General features: G+C 37.9%; 3 protein-coding genes and 2 long non-coding RNA genes across 14 annotated transcripts; 3 read left to right on the top strand and 2 right to left on the bottom strand.

Annotated features, from left to right (window-relative positions):
- The first annotated feature begins 1,598 nt into the window (after positions 1 to 1,598).
- LOC124192630 (cation channel sperm-associated protein 2-like) lies at positions 1,599 to 2,955 on the top strand. The gene is made up of 3 exons (XM_046586035.1): positions 1,599 to 1,708; positions 1,862 to 1,962; positions 2,081 to 2,955. Exons 2-3 carry the CDS (start codon positions 1,863 to 1,865, stop codon positions 2,815 to 2,817), a joined length of 837 nt encoding a protein of 278 aa, XP_046441991.1. The 5' UTR covers positions 1,599 to 1,708; position 1,862; the 3' UTR covers positions 2,818 to 2,955.
- Positions 2,956 to 4,629: 1,674 nt separating this feature from the next.
- On the top strand, positions 4,630 to 9,245 carry LOC124192627. 6 transcript variants are annotated; one of them, XM_046586032.1, is made up of 5 exons: positions 4,652 to 4,949; positions 5,083 to 6,231; positions 6,699 to 6,845; positions 6,908 to 8,148; positions 8,289 to 9,145. In XM_046586032.1, the coding sequence occupies exons 1-2, from the start codon at positions 4,817 to 4,819 to the stop codon at positions 5,838 to 5,840; spliced, it is 891 nt and encodes a 296-aa protein (XP_046441988.1). In that variant the 5' UTR covers positions 4,652 to 4,816; the 3' UTR covers positions 5,841 to 6,231; positions 6,699 to 6,845; positions 6,908 to 8,148; positions 8,289 to 9,145. The 6 variants fall into 6 exon arrangements, with proteins under 6 accessions (XP_046441990.1, XP_046441988.1, XP_046441989.1 ...); XM_046586033.1 differs by having other exon boundaries at positions 5,083 to 6,547; positions 6,918 to 8,148; XM_046586028.1 differs by having other exon boundaries at positions 5,083 to 6,547.
- A 145-nt stretch (positions 9,246 to 9,390) lies between these two features.
- On the top strand, positions 9,391 to 13,438 carry LOC124192628. 5 transcript variants are annotated; one of them, XR_006873758.1, is made up of 10 exons: positions 9,391 to 9,725; positions 9,803 to 9,942; positions 9,999 to 10,675; positions 10,751 to 10,901; positions 11,009 to 11,259; positions 11,319 to 11,732; positions 12,401 to 12,470; positions 12,581 to 12,693; positions 12,760 to 12,984; positions 13,383 to 13,438. It is a non-coding gene; the product is annotated as an uncharacterized LOC124192628 (long non-coding RNA). The 5 variants fall into 5 exon arrangements; XR_006873757.1 differs by having other exon boundaries at positions 10,982 to 11,259; positions 12,581 to 12,667; XR_006873754.1 differs by having other exon boundaries at positions 10,982 to 11,259.
- Positions 11,566 to 12,595, bottom strand: LOC124192629. Its single transcript, XR_006873759.1, has 3 exons — positions 12,378 to 12,595; positions 12,190 to 12,278; positions 11,566 to 12,096 (listed from the first exon to the last, which is right to left on the bottom strand). It is a non-coding gene; the product is annotated as an uncharacterized LOC124192629 (long non-coding RNA).
- A 3,680-nt stretch (positions 13,439 to 17,118) lies between the features above and the next one.
- Positions 17,119 to 20,857, bottom strand: LOC124192626 (huntingtin-like). Its single transcript, XM_046586027.1, has 14 exons — positions 20,226 to 20,857; positions 19,979 to 20,163; positions 19,791 to 19,912; positions 19,611 to 19,729; positions 19,309 to 19,540; positions 19,045 to 19,242; positions 18,794 to 18,981; positions 18,538 to 18,724; positions 18,332 to 18,479; positions 18,184 to 18,268; positions 17,946 to 18,108; positions 17,705 to 17,871; positions 17,533 to 17,620; positions 17,119 to 17,452 (listed from the first exon to the last, which is right to left on the bottom strand). The coding sequence occupies exons 7-14, from the start codon at positions 18,817 to 18,819 to the stop codon at positions 17,351 to 17,353; spliced, it is 966 nt and encodes a 321-aa protein (XP_046441983.1). The 5' UTR covers positions 18,820 to 18,981; positions 19,045 to 19,242; positions 19,309 to 19,540; positions 19,611 to 19,729; positions 19,791 to 19,912; positions 19,979 to 20,163; positions 20,226 to 20,857; the 3' UTR covers positions 17,119 to 17,350.
- Positions 20,858 to 21,200: the final 343 nt, after the last annotated feature.

The raw sequence follows: 21,200 nt of genomic DNA, 5'->3' as shown, positions 1-21,200 counted from the left end.
TTGAAAAATCTTTGCACAATTCACATTTTCGGGAATCGTGTTTGATACCAGACAGGTTTGTTTTAACAATTGTGAAATTCATGCTTGTCGATCTGATTAAAAAATCAATGTCAGAGACAGCAATACCACGCACACACAGTTACAAATAAGCTGCGCCAGTTTTCAGTTTTTAATTTAGGTTCCCAATTAAACCATGCAGTAGCGCAGGTTTCTCATTAGATTCTCTTTTTTTCAATAGAACTACCATTGGAGGTAAACCATAGTTATAACTCCAGTTACGGCCATAAGGCGTACATAATTCCATTTTCCGCAATAACATACAACGCGGAAAACCTTTCTGCCTGGGGGCTGAATGGATGGATGGATGATTCCATTTCCTTCAAGATTCAGCACGCTTTACGGCCGGAACTGGAGTAGGTTATGTGGTAAAGGGGTCTAACAAGGAAATCTGTTGAAGCGCAAGAAAAAAGACATGGAAGTTCAATATATAGTTATTTTTCAAGAAAATGAATATTAAATTTGTTTATATGCTGTCGCTCTGAGCACACGTCCCGCATTAATAAAGACTATCTGGTTAATACAATTCCGAAACACAAAGATATAAATATATTCAACATTGAATATGTATGAATTTCTATAGTGACAGTATATGACTTCTGAAAGCACAAAAGGAAACAAGGTCAATGGTCCACATTAATCGAGTACCAGGTACAGAGTTACACCGGTTTCTCGATGTTTCTTTTCGTTGGAAAAAACAAAAACAAGATACAAGTCTTATCAAATTTTTTTTCCTCTTTTCTAGCGCACGTATAAAATTTAAAAAACAACAAAAAACCTTGCAAAAAACTACCGGTACTTGGCAATCGTAAAAGTTACCACACGTACCACACAAGAAAATATTTCGACGTAAGGTTGAATTCGCTTCCGTCATCTATACTGATGTATGTAGAAGGAGGAAAAAATAAATGCTCCATTCGTCACCGGAGCCAAAATACGTGAGTAGAATCAAATCCAGGATTCTCTACATAAAATAGCCGTGTCCTGGGAGAAGTTGATTGATCAGTTACGTGTTACCGACCTTTTCTTTTCAAGGAATCAAGAAAACCAGAGCTAGCATAAAACTAGCGCTTCTCAGCAGTCTCTATGATAGGTAGCGCTAGACATCAGGTAGAGTTCTTTTACAATTTCATAGAAACCTTTTGTGAAATTACAATGATTGACGACTTTTATCAATTAAAGAAAAATGTTAAGTTCCAGGATCTTTCGCTTGCGGTAAATTTATGGCCGATGGCAATTTCGATCGAAAACTCGTTATATAGAAGAAAATAAGGAATCCTATAAAAATTGATTGTGCTGATATCGCTTTTTGTTTTCGTTCGAAGGTTGACAATTGACCCGGTTTCGAACCATCAACGCCTTGATGCTCAGACTTGATTGTTGAGCGCTTCCTGATTCTCTCTTATACCCGTCCCGTCAGACGAGTTTTTTTTTGTTGTTGTTGTACTCTGTGGCCATTGCTGCTTGCTTGAATTCTAAAGTAATCTGTAAAAGCCCAACCCAGTCTGTCTGGTCTATAGCTGCAAGCGACGAAAAGCCATTCTAATGCAGCGGTAGAAAAAGAACGATGGGAAAGGTTAGGTTGTTGTTCAGTTTTACAGTTCGTCCGTGGCAGCCGAAACAACACCACGTATACTATCAAGGTGAACATGTAAGAGTGCTTTATTATCGACTGTCCCACGGTCGTCATCAATCTTGTCAATTAGATTAGGCCTACTTAAGTAATATAAACTAACATTCAACCAGAAATCATTGAATCATCATTGAAAATTTTGACTTAAATGTCGCACTCTCTTATCACTAGAATGACCGCCTTTTCGCCATTGCGTGCGACTGTTTATTTTATAACGGGGCTGATTCTATTGTCCTGTGTCATCCAATCTTCTTCCGCCCCCGCTCCGAAAGGTATTGTAAATTCTGTGCATTTTGTGATGCCTACCTTTTTAAAAATCTTACTTTCTATATGGCGTTATACAAAATGTGTGCTTTGCTGTAGGGTTTAAAAAACTATTTGCGCATGCAGAAAAATCTCCCGAAGACGATAACGAACTCAAACTAGACGGCAACACTAAGCCTACGCATGAAAAGCCGAGCTCTGTTCGTACTAGGTCCATTTTCCGAGACATCATGAGTCCAAGGGCTGTCAAATCGGTTTTAGACATTGCAATGGACAAAATGACAATTTTAATGACTGGAACCAATAATTTCCTGAATGGGAAGTCCAATATCGAACCGATCGACCAATTCGCTTCAAATTTCAACATGCTCTTTACTTCACCAGGATCGATGGCTGTTAATAATTATTACAACATATTTGCTAACTTTTGGGTTAATTTCGACGCTATATCTCAGTTCATTCGCGGACTCGAAAATCGAATTGTGGTAAGAAGAGTGACATCGGCATCTGCAGCGGATGAGGAAGAAGCCAACGAAATTGTGGAAGAGACGTTGTTGTCACTTACTGCTGCCAACGCCCAACTAGAAGACTTCAAAAATAACCTGAACAACTTACTCCGTCGTCAAGGTATTGCGATCGTTCAAGGAACTGCCAAATCAAAAAGAGCTGACGTCGTGAATGACAGCGAGGACGAAGACGACGAGGAAGAGGACGATGACGAAGATGAAGATGAAGATGAGGAAGATGCTGTCAACTCCTTAACAAATCAATTCAACTCACCTGCCGCTCAGATCAACAGAAAAAAATATTTTACTGATGAACATAGCGATGATAGCAACGATATTGAATTATCTAGAGTTTGATAAGGGAAAGTAATACTAGCGCTGCATTAAATGTGCGGGGCCGCAGTCTATGTGCGAAAAAATTGAATGTATTTAACTTATTGTAAATATTATTGCGTATTTTTCTGTCACTTGAATAAAACAAAATCTTGAGCGCAATTTAGAATTCTTTTTATTTTCTCGGCGGAAAACACAAATCTGAACTCTTGCCCCAAACAAGTCTGCTTCCCTTTAGGGCGGAATAACGTAGGGGAATGTGTATGCTGAGCCAAAGGTCTACAGTTTTTTGCAAGTCAGATCGTTCATCACTCACGTTCACTATTAAACCAGGAATAAATATAAAGTCGTGACATGTCTAAGATTATATGAAGATAAAAAAGGCATCATCGGTCATCATCATTCCCTGTTGGCAGCAGTGTAGGTTAGCGATGTCATTATATTTCGCCGTAAAAATCACCATAGGTTACGCAACAGACAGTACTTATAGCATTCAGGCAACGTTTTTAAAGAAAAATATGAACACTTATTGTCTTAAAAAAAGGAGGACGAATCTCCTTTTCTTTTTTCGAGTATATCTATGATGTTAAGTATAATGTTATGGTACAAAGCTCTTCAGTAAGCGGTAGTAAATATTGTAAGCTCTCGTGTATTATTATCGCACGTACGATATAAGAGTGTCAACAAACTGGACCTACTTAGAAACGGTCATTGTGGTAAACATAGGCTAAAAGCTTTGACACGACTATTGTCAGACCGATGTACGAGAAGTAAATATTTTAACGGGATTCCATTCAAACATACGTACTCATGTTTACCTTTCGCCTCTTCCTGTCATTGTCTGCAAGCCAGAATTTCTTTTTTTGACATAGCTGATTATTCTTAAATTTCTGTAGGTATTTTTGAAAATGTGATAATGCCCTACGATTGCTCAATTTTGCCGCCATTCTTGACCCATCAAGTAATTTTCTACTTGCCTCGCTACGACGTGGCCAATGACGGTCAATGACTTCAGAAGTTTAAATAGTAGCTTCGATTGGGTTTAAGGTTATTGTTACAAATAACTTACCGTCTTGGAAATGAGTTACGTTATTGCTGATTTTTAACCACCCTTCAATTTTGGCGTCTATCTTCTGAATGAACAATATTGAAGCCAATAATATAAAGATCCATTTAGGGGAAAACCCGAGAAATCGTGAACCATTACAGAAAAACTATTCGTGACACTTTTGACAGGAAGCAAAATGGTGTTAATAGATAGTAATGCTTATATGTCATAGTGCGGTAAACACCTAATATAAGAAATACGCGCACCTAATATAGGCCCTACTGGCCCTTGTGTTTTGGGTATTATTCGAGGTATAAAAGAATGAGAAAGATAAAGGAAATACACATTGCGTGACCTAACGTGAACGTACTAAACAAGTTAGTCAACACAGCGTATAGCTGGAGACGAGAGCGAGGGCTGTTTTCGTGTTGGTCTTTTTACAGACCTTATAAGGTCGGATTAAATTCTGATATGGGTTACAATATGCAGTATACATTAAACACAATTTTGGTTCTTAGCAATAAACCCTCTTACCCTTAGTCGTGTACAGCAATACTGTGTGTGTAACAACTGATGATTTTAATGACTCTTCTGGCCTAGTTAGAAATAATGAACGCATAAGAGCTCTCGATTTTATCATCACAAGTCGCTGGGTGAGTTTTTTGCTGTGGTTGCTTTGATGTAGGTTCAAGGAAAAAAATTCTGAATATATATATGGAGCTCCCCAACCAGGTAGTCGGCTTTTATATAGCTGCAGGGTTAAAAAAAAACGACATATGCAGTGATCGTATAAGAGCGATAGAAAAGGTTTTCGAGATGTTCAGTCTTAAAGTTCATTTGTGCCGAGAAACAACATCACGTCTACTGCGCACGTGAAGGAAATATAGGAATTGAATCGCCTCTGGCTATGTTTATTTTTTTATTGGTTTCGCCAATAATTTTGTGCTCTTTTTGTTGATTTTCAATCTCAAAGCGATGACCGTCCCAATTTATTTTATAACGGGACTACTTCTCACGTCATGGATCTCTCACATCGTCATTCCGACTCACGCTGCTCCTAATTCTTTACGGAGCCCTCAGCAATTGAACTTACCCGCTGTGCCTAAAGGTATAAATTCTTTGAAAGTTGGTATTCATTGAATTCTTTAATTTGCTGCAGTCACAGCACAATTGAATTCACGTTTAATTAACTACTTCTTGTTGGATATGTCACATAAACTTAAGATGATTTTTTATTTCAGAACTTATTAAAGATAGCTGGAGCACAGACAAAAATGTCGAGAAAACTTCCGTTCGCAAATCAACTGAAGGCGCCAAATTCAAAGAAAAAGAGTTGCGACTTATTGAATCGGTGATCGGCATTGGCATCGACAAGCTTGCCGATGTACTGACAGGAGTTTCCAATGTTTTAAACTCCAGATCTAATATTGAAGCCGTTGACAAATTCATGGCAGCTTTTACCTCACTTTTCAACTCAACAGGAGGGAATAATTTATATGTTTATTACTACATTTTTTCCAACTTTTGGGTCGTTTTCGACGCCATGGCAATGATATTTCGAGTGTGGGAAGATCGATTCAAAGAAAGGCAAGCCAACGTCGAGGCTCTACAAACTCAACAAGAATCCGATAGTCAAATTTTAGAGACGTTGGAAGCTCTGAGTGAAGCCAATGCTAGACTAACTTTATTAAAAGACAGTCTGAACAGTTTAGTACGTCGTAAAGACATTCAAAGAAAGGGACTTGCTGCACTGAAGCAAGGTTTTGAGAAGAAAACAATTTACTTACACTCGGGACTTGATGTGATGGACGACGACAGCGTTGATGAAGAGAATGAAGAGGAAGAAGATGAAGACGAGGGACCGGTGGATGAAGATGGAACGGAAGACGCCAATTCCTCACAGGAAGATACTGGTACTCCAAGTGACAATAACAGACAGGACACGAATCCCAGTATTTTAGTCAATCAGGAATTTGGTGAAAATGATATCCCGGAATAAACACAAACTTTAATTACTACTTACCTTGTGGACAAATTTGTAATGGTGACAACTATTTATTGTAAAAACGAAAATTTATCTAATGCTGATGTTCTTAAATGCCGTGTTTTATTTATTATGTAATTGCGCGAAATATTTTTTATTTATTTTATTTCAGTGTTTGAATGACCCACATTGCCAATAAATGATTGCAACACCATTTTCATTTAGAGAAGAAAGAATTTGCTGCCATCTAGGAATAAATAAAAAAACAAGAAGGGAAAATCAAGGCTTTAAGAATTTGCCACCAGAGGGACTTGCAGACGGAACTCGAAAGTCGAAACTCGAAAGTGAAAAACATCAAGTCAGCAAGCAACTCACGCAGTTGGCAGAATGGGCTTAAAAATAAACAGTTAAGCAACGACAGTAAGACTTCCTATGTGCCTACGCAGAACAGTGTTGGAAATTCTTCTGCCTTTGTGTTAGATAATTCTCATAAGGAGTAAAAAAATCAAATCCGTTCGCAAAAAGTTTTCTGTTTCCAGTTTGTGTTATCCACTAGCAGCCTATCCGTTCCCTATCCACGTGATTGAGAGAAAGCAGACAAGTCAGGGAAATGTTATAAACAGCTTAGGATTCCCTTGTACTTGTAACTATCGGCGCAGAAGTGAGGCAATGGTTGTGTCACCTGCCTTGGTTGATATGCAATCTCGCCATGCAGAAAAAGAGTGAGTGATATTACAAGACAATTTTGAACTATGTGTCTTTATCGGGCCAAGTACCTAATGAAGTAAACTCAAACATTCAGTGTATGCCTTCCCAACCTATTTGATCTGTCAGAAACTATTTAGCCTGGAATAACAAGAATTTCAATCTCAGGTCTATGTCAAGAAACCAGTTACATCAATTTGAACAGCAGTTGCTTGCAGTTGGGACCAAGACGAAATGTGAAAAGGTCCTTTGTCAAGAGACATTATCTGTTAGGAGTAGTTGGTTCCCATAGCCTTTGGACAAAAGAACATAGAGGTATATGAAATAAACCACAAATCTTTTCATAAAAAGCTAAAAGTTCATTTTGTACGTATTAGGCAACAAAAGATTATTTCAGATGGAGGAATCTGAACCCAATGTAGAGCCTGAAGAACAGCCAACCGGTGACGAGTTTGATCGAAGTGGCGTTAAAAATTAAAAAAAAAAAAAAGAAGATGAAGAAGTCTTTGAAACACAACAGTCGCCGGAGAAAACCTTCACTTCAAACTACTCCGCAACCAACTCGTCACACTATCTTCTGAGTGAAAAATATATTGAAGCCAATAATATGAACATACACATTTGGGGAAAACCCGAGAAATCGTGAACCATTATACAGAAAACCATTCGTGACACTTTTGACAGGAAGCAAAATGGTGTTCATAGTAATGCTAATGTCATAGTGCGGTCAACATCAGGTTAGCTATAAGCAATACGCGCACCTAATATACAGGCCCGTATAGTGTTTAAGGTAGGATTGCAGGTATATATAAAAGAATGAGAATTAAAAAAAAGGAAGTACACATTGCATGACCTAACGTGAACGTATTACATATAAACAAGTTAGTCAAGACAGCGTAGCTGGAGACGAGAGCGAGGGTTCATGTTGACGTTTTTACAGTCCTTATAAGGTCGGATTAAATTCTGGTATGGGTTACAATATGCAGTATACGTACATTAAACAAACTTTTGGTTTTTAGTAATAAACCCTCTTACCCTTAGTCGTGTACAGCAATACTGTGTGTGTAACAACTGATGATTTTAATGACTCGTCTGGCCTAGTTAGAAACAATAATAATGAACGAATCAGAGCTCTCGATTTTATCATCACAAGTCGTTGGGTGAGTTCTTTGCTGTGGTTGCTTTGATGCATGTAATTCAAGAAAAACATTGTGAATATATATTTGAAGCAACCCAACCAGGTAGTCGGCTTTTATATAGCTGCAGGGTAAAAAAAAACGACATATGCAGTGATCGTATAAGCACGATAGAAAAGGTTTTCGAGATGTTCAGTCTTAAAGTTCATTTGTGCCGAGAAACAACATTATCACGTCTACTGCGGACGTGAGGAAATATAAGAATTGAATCGCCTCTTGCTATGGCTATTTTTTTATTGGTTTCGCCAATAATTTTGTGCTCTTTTTATTGATTTTCAATCTCAACGCGATGACTGTCCCAATTTATTTTATAACGGGACTACTTCTCACGTCATGGATCTCTCACATCGTCATTCCGACTCACGCTGCTCCTAATTCTTTACGGAGCCCTCAGCAATTGAACTTACCCGCTGTGCCTAAAGGTATAAATTCTTTAAAAGTTATTCAATGAATATCAATGAATTCTTTAATTTGCTGCAGTCAACAGCACAATTAAATTCACTTTTAATTACCCTTTATTGGATGTCACATAAACTTAAGATGTTTGTTTTTTTTATTTCAGAACTTATTAAAGATAGCTGGCGCACAGACAAAAGTGTCGATAAAACGTCAGTTCGCAAATCAACTGAAGGCGCCAAATTCAAAGAAAAAGAGTTGCGACTTATTGAATCAGTGATCGGCATCGGCATCGACAAGCTTGCCGATGTACTGACAGGAGTTTCCAATGTTTTGAACTCCAGATCTAATATTGATGCCGTTGACAAATTCATGGCAGCTTTTACCTCACTTTTCAACTCAACAGGAGGGAATAATTTATATGTTTATTACATCCTTTTTTCCAACTGGTGGGTTGTTTTCGACGCCGCGGCAATCATATTTCGAGTGTGGGAAGATCGATTCAGAGAAAGGCAATCCAACGTCGAGGCCCTACAAACTCAACAAGAATCCGATAGTCAAATTTTAGAGACGTTGGGAGCTCTGAGTGAAGTCAATGCTAGACTGACTTTATTAAAAGACAGTCTGAACAGTTTAGTATGTCGTAAAGACATTCAAAGAAAGGGACTTGCTGCACTGAAGCAAGGTTTTGAGAAGAAAACAATTTACTTACACTCGGGACTTGATGTGATGGACGACGACAGCGTTGATGAAGAGAATGAAGAGGAAGAAGATGAAGACGAGGGACCGGTGGATGAAGATGGAACGGAAGACGCCAATTCCTCACAGGAAGATACTGGTACTCCAAGTGACAATAACAGACAGGACACGAATCCCAGTATTTTAGTCAATCAGGAATTTGGTAAAAATGATATCCCGGAATAAACACAAACTTTAATTACTACTTACCTTGTGGACAAATTTGTAATGGTGACAACTATTTATTGTAAAAACGAAAATTTATCTAATGCTGATGTTCTTAAATGCCGTGTTTTATTTATTATGTAATTGCGCGAAATATTTTTTATTTATTTTATTTCAGTGTTTGAATGACCCACATTGCCAATAAATGATTGCAACACCATTTTCATTTAGAGAAGAAAGAATTTGCTGCCATCTAGGAATAAATAAAAAAACAAGAAGGGAAAATCAAGGCTTTAAGAATTTGCCACCAGAGGGACTCGCAGACGGCAAATTCGTCTGCACTCCTGCATCAGTGCAGTCGGAACTCGAAAGTCGAAATTAGTACAACAGCAACTCAGAATTGGCTTAAGCAGTTAATTATATGGTGTTAAAAATGTTTCAGCCCTTGTGTTAGATAATTCTATTAAGGACTACAAAAATCAAGTCCTTGTCGCCTAAAAAAATTTTCTTTTATCAGTTTGTGTTATTCCAATGGTGTCCATTCCCCATACACGTGGTTGAGACCCAGAAGTGCGACAATGGTTTTATCACCTGCATTGGATGTGCAATCTCGCCATGCAGAAAAAGAGTGAGTGATACAAGACAATTTTGAACTATTTGTCGTTATCAGGACAAGTACCTAATGAAGTAAACTCAAAAGGTCAGTGTCAGCCTTCCCTACCTATTTGATCTGCCAGAAACTATTTAGTCTGTAATAACAAGAATTTCAATCTCAAGTCTATATCAAGATCAGCAGCCACATTATCAATTTGAACAGCAGTTGCTTGCAGTTGGGTGCAAGATGAAATGTGAAAAGGTCCTTTGTCAATAGCCAGAGTCGGTTGGCTCCCATAGCCTTTGGACAAAAGAACATAGAAGTATATGAAATAAACCACCAATTTTTTCATAAAGCTAATAGTTCATTTTATATTAGGCAACAACAAATTATTTCCGACAGAGGAATCTGAACCCAAAGTAGAGCCTGAGGAACAGCCAACAATATTTAATCTACACTCCCTGAGACTGGCATATTATGGTGGTGTCCACTTATGTTTCTGTAGGAGTCACTGTCAAGGAAGAAAGCAGACTTGGCAGTTGGCATCCCTCTCCAAATTCAAAATTCCCAATAACAGCTGACAACATTTTCAAGTTGGTCATGAATGGCCAGTGCAAGAGCCAGGCATATTTAAACCAGCAGACTAGCAAGTTAGTAGTAATATGTCTTTTCTCAACAAGACTCGATCGTTAGGAGAGCCACCGCAAATTATAAATGTCGCGCAAGTTCTCCATTATTGGTTGTCTGGCGAGTTTAAATGATCGTGCAGTACATTTGGCAACCACACCACCATGCTGCAGACCGTTAGTTCTACTCTCCGTTGCCTGCCATTTTCATGGATCTTAATTGGACCAAGATTATTGGACGATCGTCAAGCCGTCAGTGAAAGCGACTATACCAACCTGACCATCTCAATCATGGTTGCTTGCATCTGCCCCCTTGTTTTACACTTGGATGTGAGGCGAAAATGGTGAACAAGAAAGGGAAGAAGAATTAAGAATTAGAAGGTGTATCAACTACATACTGTGCATTGCACCAAAGGCATCAAACAGAAAGTATTAGAATAACATTTTGATTTATTTTTGATTCCCTAACGAATGAACATTTTATTCTTGAACCCATGAATGAAGAATTCCGTCGTCACGGTCATCTTGCTGGTGCAGAATCTTTTAGGTGGTTCGCTTATTCTTCAATCAACTAGCTGGAGCGGATGCTGGCTGGTGACGATCAGCCAAGAAGCAACAATAACCACCTCCTGCGTGAGCAGGAGAAAACAGAAAGGTGTGACCTCAAAGTGGAGACTCCTACTTCGCTGCCGTGGCTTTAACGATATCTACATCGTTCATTCAATCCTCACTCAGGTCATGTCCATCCTTTCATTGCTCTAGGAAAGTGCAGCTCCCGTGACAGATTTGGTTATTAAATTCATGCTGTTGGCCACCCACATCTTTTAAAACATATCAAACGACACCGTGGTTAACTCCTGGATATTCACAATTTTTTTTGAAAATCAAATTTTGCTTTATTCGACAAGTTTTAAACGATCCGAAAGAGAATCCATAGTTTCAAGTGAAGAACTGGCCGGATGTCAAGTCTTGCACCAACTCCGCAGCTTGCAAAGATCATCAAATACGGCTAAGTAATAGAAAACATTTTGATTTTGATTACCTAGTTACTTATCCTTGTTATTTTCAACAGGAAACACATCAGTGAAAAATTCCATCTTCACGCGTTAATGGTCTGCGACGTTATGGTGTTAGTCAACGCGGATGTATTAAGAGCTGGGCCCTTGCGAATCTTCTCTCATACCTAGGGGTAATTTTGGAATTGTCTTTTTTTTATGGTAAGAGTACCATGTATACTTTTATGGTTATTTTTTGCGGTAATTGCATCTCGTCATTATTTATGTGATTTATCCCCTCCCCCATTTGTCACATTTTTTTTCGGAATTATTTTAACATTCCTTTTTGAAAGAGAAACAAAAAGGTTTGCATTCAGGTTTGCCATCTCATGCCAGCCTATTACAGCAGTAATCAATGTTCGAGTACAGCGGCGTACAAGATTGTCGCACAAATTACGATGGCAATCGATCTCTGAATTGTTTATCTCAAGGTTTGTTTCTTTTAAATGCCGCAGTGCATTAGTGTTAGTAAATGTGTGAGTAAGAATTATATTTAGTTAGTAGTTGTGTGTTAAATTTGTACATGTAGGGTTAGGTTATACAGACAGACATGGGAAACAATAGGACACAGTGTGGAGGGAGTAGGAATCGAATCCGGGGCCTTTTGATACAACACTAGATGCCATAAACCATTACACTCTGGTCGCCAATCCGTTATTGACTATTTCCGGATGTCGATTACATCCGTTAAAGGGTACTTGGCTGAAAATGGTTAGGAATGTTTTGATTTCGTAATTTCATGTAGAGTAGCTTAGTGGTAAAGGCCGTGTCTGCTACGCCGTCTCGTATTCGAATCTGAAATTAGGAATGTCATAATTACTATGAGGTCTAATGTTTGTAACAAGTCACTGTACACTATAATCCATTATTTTTTCTTTGCTCACGTACCGCTTTTATCTTCTTTACTTTCGACACTAGATGCAACTGAAGGGTGTCAACTAAGCTTCGTTTCATTCTTCTTGTTCCCTGGATCTAACCTAACCGTTCAGAAATTTTCGATATGATCGCATTTTAGATTTCGTTTGATACACATTAAGTCTGCTGTAAATTTCATGAGGATCACTAATAATTAGTACCATTTGATGTGAACTTTATGCAGTTGAAGACTTGAAGAGCCCTCGCCTACTCGCGCCTACTATACTTCTGGGAAATTGTCATACAACTTTCAAGTGAGTCTTATTCAGTTATTCCATTCTTTTTTTAAATCTTTCAAGCTAGATTAAGTGAACATAATAAAGGAAGTTGTGGAAGATTTATTAAGTGTGTTGGCTTTCACTAGGTGGTTAAAATTATGGCCAGTAGATGGCGCGCGTGTCTTCGTCTGAAATGAAATCCGCCATTGGTTTTCGAGACACTTTACGAAAACGTGAAACTTTGATATGATCATGATCAGTTTTTTTTTTTTTTTTTAATAAGTAGGAATAAGAGCCAGGTTAAGTCTGCGCTTCTTTGTTGCAGTCTAATGTGCACATGGATTGGTTGCTGTCATCCAGTGAAAGGTGTGATTAAATTGAGCTGTTGCATGCAGTCTTTGGTGCTGATGTTGTCCTTGGAGTGTGGGAGAGTTCCATGCTTCAAAGTCTTCTGGGATCAGCCATATCTGAGTTGACGCTAGATCATGCTGCATTGTGATTGCCAAAATGTTGGACATACAGTAGAACTGCAAGAAGACACCTTGAAATGGTAATTTGATAAAAATTATAGGTTCTAACTTGGGAAGTATAAGGCTTGGACTACTATAATTGCTTACATTGTTTAATTTTAACATTTGGGGATGATTTCATCATGACAACAACTCTTTCCTTCAATCATATGTAAATTGAGTTATGGATTGTTTAAGGGGAATTGATTAACAAGATAGGCAGATACTGTAGAAGAATGTTTTTGTTTCGCTGCAGAGCACTACAAATGTCAAATGGATTAAATGAATAATCTAGTTTCATGTAAATTTTTTTTTATACTATAGTTATCAGATAGTGTTGCCATAGAATATTTGGGTGAACTCCATTTGAAGTGATTTTTTTTTTTGTATTTTATACAAAATTTCCATTGATCAAACATTAATTTCATTTTGGTCATAGGTTTATGTTTACGTAGCAGTGATGTTGCTGTCCAATATGGCATGTTGTTGCAGCCTATACTGGTGAAAGATTTTTTGCATCGAGTTATGCTGTTGCTGTTCCTTGGTGCCGGACTGCTGGTGTTGTGCTCAAAAGTTACATCCAGTTTTAATGGTTATTTGTGTCTATGCAGTTAACCGTTCATATGTTGAAAAAGAACAGAAAAGTTCCTTGGTGTTGAATCGCTAGTGTTGTGCTACATAAGTTACATCCAGTATTTTGTTTAATTGCTATTTGCGTCTATAAAGTTAACCGTTTATATGTTTAGAATGAAAAAAAAATAGTAATACGGGGAATTTTTACGTTGAACAAATAATAAACATGCCTTCGCGATTGGGAAACCAGCGAGGAGGAGATTGGGGGAAGGGGGAAATTGATTTTCATTAGCTAGAAGAAGTCGTGGTTTGTTTTAATAAGGTAGACATAAAATCCTTTGTCTATCACATCCATATACCTACCTATACAACCATATCTATTCCTCAAACCCCATAACATCCACCAACATCCATTCCTTAAACCCCCATTTCTCCACAAATGGCAAATATCTGTAATATGTAAATGTTATTGTTGAATAAATAAACCATTTATATTCTCATTTTTATTCTGGAACACTTACAAAATAAACAATTCATTAAACAGAGCGTCCGGTTCGAGACAATTTTTTTTTTGTGCGAGGCTTTTTAGCAAGTAATCCGCCACCCAATTAGACAAAAAGTGATAGTTTGTTTTCACGGAAATTGCATCAGACGGTTACAAAAATTCTAGTTCAACAATCTCATGTAGAAATTTGCATCTAGTCTACTGGTGCAAATTGCGATTCTTTAAGCTTGATTATTTAGGAGATGTGTTAAAAAACCCACAATTGCTTTTAACACATCACCTAAATTAATCAAGCTTAAATAATCGCAATTTGCACCAGTAGACTAGATGCAAATTTCTACATCAGATTGTTGAATTAGAAATTTTGTAACCGTCTGACGTTTTTTTCCGTGAAAACAAACTATCACTTTTTGTCAAATTGGGTGACGGATTGCTTGCTAAAACTCGCACATGCAGTGTCGGCGTAGATCCAGGGAGATTACCTGGAAATGGAAGAGGAGAGAAGAGTGCGAGGCAAGTTTTACTGGGGAGCGATTAGTCATACTAGGCTTCCGGGTTAGACTCATGACCCTCCAAAAGTTTTCGTCGGATCATGCGCCTTCCAAGTCCCCGTTCGACCAGAGCCCTCCCCTCCTCCTGGTTTCACAGCGGGTGAGTGACCACCGGCGGGCGTTGGTTAGTGGTTAGTTTGGGAAACGGGGCCACAGAAAAGAAGGGAGCCCAAATATGCACTTATAATTTAATGTAACGATTAAACAATTTATCAGTCTTGGATTGCAGCATTCTCTCGTCGGTTTTTCACTTGTGGATGAAGGCCATGACAAGTAGCGAAGGATTACCCTGTAGCAGAATGAACATTTATTTGGATGGCAATAATATTCAAACAAGATTGTAGTGACAGCATAAGCAATACCTCAAATAGCAGCCAAAAGGTTAGTAAACAAGGGACCTTGGTGACTTTCTTGAAAGGACGTGACTTCTCATAAAGTCTGCCATGCAAATTTAGAAACCTGGAGTTTAGAACCTGTAAATAAAAAAAGAAAAATAAGTCACCTTGTTTATAATTTGTGTCATCAATTTGCTTGACGTCTATGATCTAGAAGAATAATTTAACAGTTATATCAGCATGAGTATACAATTGAAATTGTCTCTTAATTATTAGATAGATGTAAGTGCAGATCAGTACTTTAAATACATATGAGACTGCAATGAAGAAAAAGTTCAGTGACATGAGAAGTGAACTTACACATGAAACTACTGATCTGTTATCCAAGGTTCTTTAGAAGATGGAATGAGAGATTGATCCATGATGGGGTTGGTGATCTAGCAAGTCGAATAAAAACAGCAGAATATTATGATGAATCCTAATAAAAGACAAGAAGAATACATGTTTCAGCAATACTGTAATAAAGCTAGTGTTGGTTGTTGCCTGTATCATTTCGATGGCACATTTAGTAGAATACAATGATTTTGAACATTGATGTAGGCTGCACGACCCTTTCAGGCTTTCACCATAGACTACGAGTCTATGCTTCCTCCTGTAAGTTGATGAGAAACATTAAGATTGAGGTTATCCAACATATACACGGAATAGAACACATCACCGACAAGTTACAGACGAAATATCACTCGAATTTACCTATGAATTCATTAAATCATTGATAATTTTCGAAGAAAAGATAGCTTAACTTTTGACATCATATAAGCCTAACTGACACCATCAACACGCCACGTCGCCATCTATTTGACACGTCTCAAAACTCAGTATTTGAAGGACTGGTCTTAAGATGCTCACAAATCTTGATAATACCATTTCTGTTTGCTTAAAATTAGCACAGAGTCCTTAGAATTCTACAGTGAACAAAGCTCACTTGCTAGTTTTATGCAAATTTTCCGGAAGTATACCGGAAGTAAGCGATAGCGCCTTAACCATTAAGCTGTCGTCAAAATAAACTAAATATTCGTGATCTACGTGAAATTTGGGGTCGATTAGGTGTAATTTAAGCGAAATCCAGAATTTGGTCAAAATCGAGATTTTTCCTGAACTATAGTCCAGGAAAATTCTAAAAACCGGAAGTACGCTTTCGTACAATATAAAACATGAACTTTACCACAAATTTAACGAGGATCACGAATATGTGGTTCTTTTGTACGTCAGATGAATATTTGCTGAACTACTGACTGAAAAGAGAAAACCGGAAGTAGAAAAAAAAACTCATTATAAAAATCTAACAAATGAGCTTTGTTGCTGAAAGAGAAACTGACAGCTATCACCCAAAATTTCCTTATAATAGCAGCGAGAAATTTCTTCTGAGATGTGCAAAAATGTTACTAAACTGAGCGGAAAATGATCGAAGGCTATGCCTTCTAGCGTCAGAAAAAAGAAAGGTTTATCAGTAACATGAAAACAATGTCGGCTCTAGCTCGTTAACACTCACTTGAAAGTTAACTAACAAACAAAGATACTCACGTCATATTCTCCTCTCCAAATTTATACCTCGTCTTCACCAAAAAGCCACCACGACAGCATCACAATCACACTTCACAATAGACGAAATCCCTTCTACAATGAGGAGACGTGCTTATGCATCTGTTAGTGATTCCAGATTGTTGACGAAATATCGTAAACTGCTACTTTTACGTATCACCTTTTCAACTTTTAACTTTATTCCTGTCATTCTGCACTTTGCCTTTTACTTGTGAGAAATCTTTCTTTTTCTCAGTAAGTTTCTATGAGTCTTAGACATTCATTCAGACCAGTGACGTTGAGCTTAATTTAAGACGACCGTTATCGTACGTCGCATCTAGGCGTAACTTCACTTTCGTGCAGCAGAGAAACAATAAAAATTTAAAAAAGTTGATTGATTCACGATGACACAACACAGCTCGAACTCGGCGAATTGGAAGAGGAGAGGAAGAAGAGTATTTAGAATTCATATCTTTTCCCTTCTTGTTCTCTGTATTTGTTAATTATATTGTTGGATTATTTCCTATTTCTTGAGAGAACCTCGCAACCCAACCCAATGGGATGCCAGGTTGCCACTTGCCAGCATGGCATATCATCTCGAAGGATGAAGATAATGAATAGGAGGAGCAGTAACACAAATGATAATTTTTATACCATCTATAAAGGGGAAAACATTAAATTTAGATGAATATAGGAACTGAAAATTTCATTGCAACAATATAGAATATTAGAATATAGCGTAACTTTTAAGGACAGGAGGATACATCTAAGTAACTATGCAATTTAATCGGGTGATTCATTCGTTCATATTTTATGCGTGTTTTGAAAACACGAGACTCAATATTAGCATCCCCGATGGGAATCACAAGCGTTTTAGGGCAACATCAACAGCGGCAAAAAATGAACTTTTTTCTCTCGCAGAATAAAAGATAGAAACTAATGTGGATCGCTGTTGATCATCAAGCTGAAAATATACCAAAAAAGTAGGCAACTATCGATGAATCATTTAAAATTAGATTTAACTTATTCTTGCTCGTCAAATACCTGAGAGTTGAAATCCAGCGCAGATGCAACAAATACGTCTTCCACTAAAGAATCGTTATGATTTACCGGGCGGTTTATGAGAGGAAACCTAAAAGAATCAGCAGCAATAGCATAGTAAATTTTTCGAATGCCGAAACTGTGAAAGATTTAAGACGAACGATGAATGACTTACACTGACTGCAACCATGGGTTGTTGGAGGCTGCGGTGAAAAAACATAAAATATTCCAGATCGAATCATTCGCTGTGTCGCTAGGCGTCCTGGTAAAATTGCTGAGGCTTAAGAGAATCCACTCCATGACTAAACTTTGTTGTCCTTGAGTACGTGCCGTTCCAAAAACCTGAATGAATTAACCAGAGAGTAAACATCTTGGCAGTTGACAATGCCACACAAATTCTACGTTCCACGACTTACTTTGAAAATGGTTGGAGTTAAACAACAGGCAACTGTGGGTCTTGCCGTTATAAATTCACTTAAAATACGATTCAAGATGTCTGCTGGTGGGAAAATATCACAGGTTATGACGGGCATAATTCGCCCCAAAAGCTCCGCCTCTAGATCTGTTCCGCGCTTCATTCTGAGGAAATGGAAAATTAAGAAACAGATACAAATTAATAACTAAGTAAACAAGAATCATCTTATTCAGCTTTACCGTTGGAACAGGGCGCCCACCCATTCCATAGCGGCGAGCATCGTTTCAGGATCTGCTCCAGGTTTATACAATTGGCTACCAAAATCTTGAAAAAGTAAATATTGGTTTGAGAGGAGTGAAAAAACAGAGTCAGCATGAAACCCTATACCTGAATAGACTAATGACAGCAGAGTTCGTAGTGCTGGCTGTAGAATCCAATCACAATCAACATTGCGTATTAAATTGAGAACCTCTTTTTTAACTTTCGTTCGCCAAATCGGAGTCAATACGCCTAGAATGCTCAGCCGTTCTAATCCCTATAACGAATCAATAACGAGATTACAACATAAGATCTTCAATAAATTCACGAAATACCTGTAAAATTTCTTTTGGGACCTCGTTTGATTGTTGTTCGTTTTGCACAAGCCTACTAAGAGCGCACTGAACAACAAAATCGACGACAGCATAATTCTGATAGGGCAATACTGCAAAATGTTCGCCGCAATAGAACGCTATTGACCAAACGAAGGACTGATGCCAGGTCGGACCATTGTGTTCAGGGCTTAATATGATATTTCAAATAAATAAACAGACAAATTTCTTTAAACGTAAAGAGATGAATCACACCAACCTGAGACATTTACCGACATAATCCATAGCCAGGTTGACGAGAGTGCCTGTACGAGCAAGATCTGGATTTCTGGCAAACTTTTGAAGTAGATACAAAAGACCATTTAATCCACTAGTTCGCGTGGAAATATGCTGGGAATTCAATGCGGTTTCACAGTGCTTTTTTACTAATTCTCAGTATTCCATATTCTGAGACATGAAAAAATAACAATACATTATCACAAAACTTCAGATTTCAGATGAATTTTGTACCATTGGTATAAAAGAAGCAGATTTCAAGATGCACCCTACTAAAGCGGACTCTAAGCTCGCAGGATCATCAGGAAGAAGTTGCCTATGTAAGGTTAAGGAGTTATCCAGCATCCACTCAAACTGTTGAACATCGACAAAGAAGTTTGATATGTGCACTAGGGATTGAAACAAGTCCACTAGCAGCGGGTACGGCGTATTCTTGAAAAAAAAAAGTAAATGTTGAAGAAAAATATCTTTATTTTCTACATAGAAGATTAAGGTTACCGAATTCTGAAGCCACTGTGAGTAGAGATCCACTAAGAAGCGAACACAGGATTGGATATCTATATCTGTAACATCTTCTGGACTAGTAGCCTTCTTTTTGGATGGTGAACCTTGATCAATATTATATTGAATGTGTCTGAAGGAGTGACGATTGAGCCAATAACTGCAGGAAGATGATATCGTGTAATCTTCTTCTAGCAAATTGCAGAGTTCTTTCAGCTTCTTGCCCCTTCTACAATATCCATTAAAAATATTGACAATTAGCTATAATTAAGCGAAATTAAATAACACATTGGCTTTACTCAGTTGACGTGAACTCAGGAGGCTTGTCTAGTTCATTATTTTTCACAGATCTTGGCGTCTTAAATGGTAGATGTTTTTGAAGCACCATTGTAAGAGCTCGCACAGTTTCACATGTAGCCTTTGAATTCAAATGGTTTTTCAAAACTTGTAAGAAAAAATTACCAACTCTGTTATTATACCTGGATGACGCTTGCTTGTTCTTCGGGTCTCACTTGATCCTCATTGTGTAAGTTCAAAATGCCAAGAAGTCATCCGAATTTCTTCAAATTTCTTTTTGGTAATCCAGCTAATTTGCTCGATTCTTTAAGAATAAGTAAGCAGTCAGCATGATCCAAGATCCATTTATAAGAAAATGTCCCAAAATTACCGGAAAACGAATTCTTTTAAAACAACTTCATCATGCAGAAAATGTGAAGGGATTATTGGTAGATCCAATGTGATATGTTCGACATCCAAATTTAGCTCAGGATTCCAGCCTTTGCTCCAAGCGGATGGCAGAATGCAAATATAGGAATAGAAGAGTGGATTCAGGACAAATCATTTGCTCCAGACCTAAATGAAAATTGGTTTTGTTATCAAATCTTCAACTAAAGAAGACAATTTAGGACATTTACCGGCAATAGTTGGTTGTTCTCTGGTTGTTCTAGAGTTGCATTGTTTCTTATCCGAATGCAAAGAGACTTCAAACAATGGATTGCCTTGTAAACAGCCGGTAGATTCTCTTTGTCTGGCTGCCGTGGCTTTAACGATATCTACTTTGCTCATTCAATCCTCACTCCGATCATGTCCATTGCTCTAGCAAAGTGCAGCTCTCGTGACAGATTTGGTTATTAAATTCATGCTGTTGGCCGCCCACATCGTTATAGACATATGAAACGACACCGCGGTTAACTCCTAAATATCCACACACTGCTTTTGAAAACTATCATGTGATTTATTCAACATGTTTTAACGATCCGAAAGAGAATCCATAGTTTCAAGAACTGGCCGGCAGTCAAGTCTTGCATCAACTTCGCAGCTTGTAAAGAACTGGTGGCCCTTCCATCAATAACGGCTAAGTAAGCTAATAGAAAACATTTGGATTTCGATTCACTAGTAAATTATTCTTGTCTTTTTTTTTCAACAGGAAACACTTCAGTGAAGAAGTCTTCATCTTCACGCTCAATAGGTGCGACGCGGACCACCGACGTGAGTTGCTGACGTTTTTGCCACTTTCCATTTCCAGTGACCAGTGTCCACTGCAGACAAACTTCCGCCTGCGAAGTCCCTCTGCTGACAGCACAAGAACTTCATGGTACGAGTACGTTGGAAGCAACAGGGACATCTGGCAGGAAGAAGGCGAACACTCAGCTCTCCCATGAACCTTGAACCCATGACTGATTTTTTTTTTATAAATCTGTACGGTTTACGTTTATCAACAATAATAATATAATATTACTTATTCTAGATCGAATGTGCCTTGAATGCTTCGATAATGTTTTCAATTAGATAAAACAAGGGATTATTTCTATTGAGAAAGGTTACTATAAATAAATGTTGAAAGCTTTAAACTTTTAAATTTAAAACAGAATTACAGAACATACGCAGAC

Source organism: Daphnia pulex, chromosome 4 (genome assembly GCF_021134715.1).
Source record: "Daphnia pulex isolate KAP4 chromosome 4, ASM2113471v1".
NCBI classification, from domain to species: Eukaryota; Metazoa; Arthropoda; class Branchiopoda; order Diplostraca; family Daphniidae; genus Daphnia; species Daphnia pulex.
The sequence above is the reverse complement of the archived record's forward strand: the minus strand, read 5'-3'. Positions and strand labels throughout refer to the sequence as shown.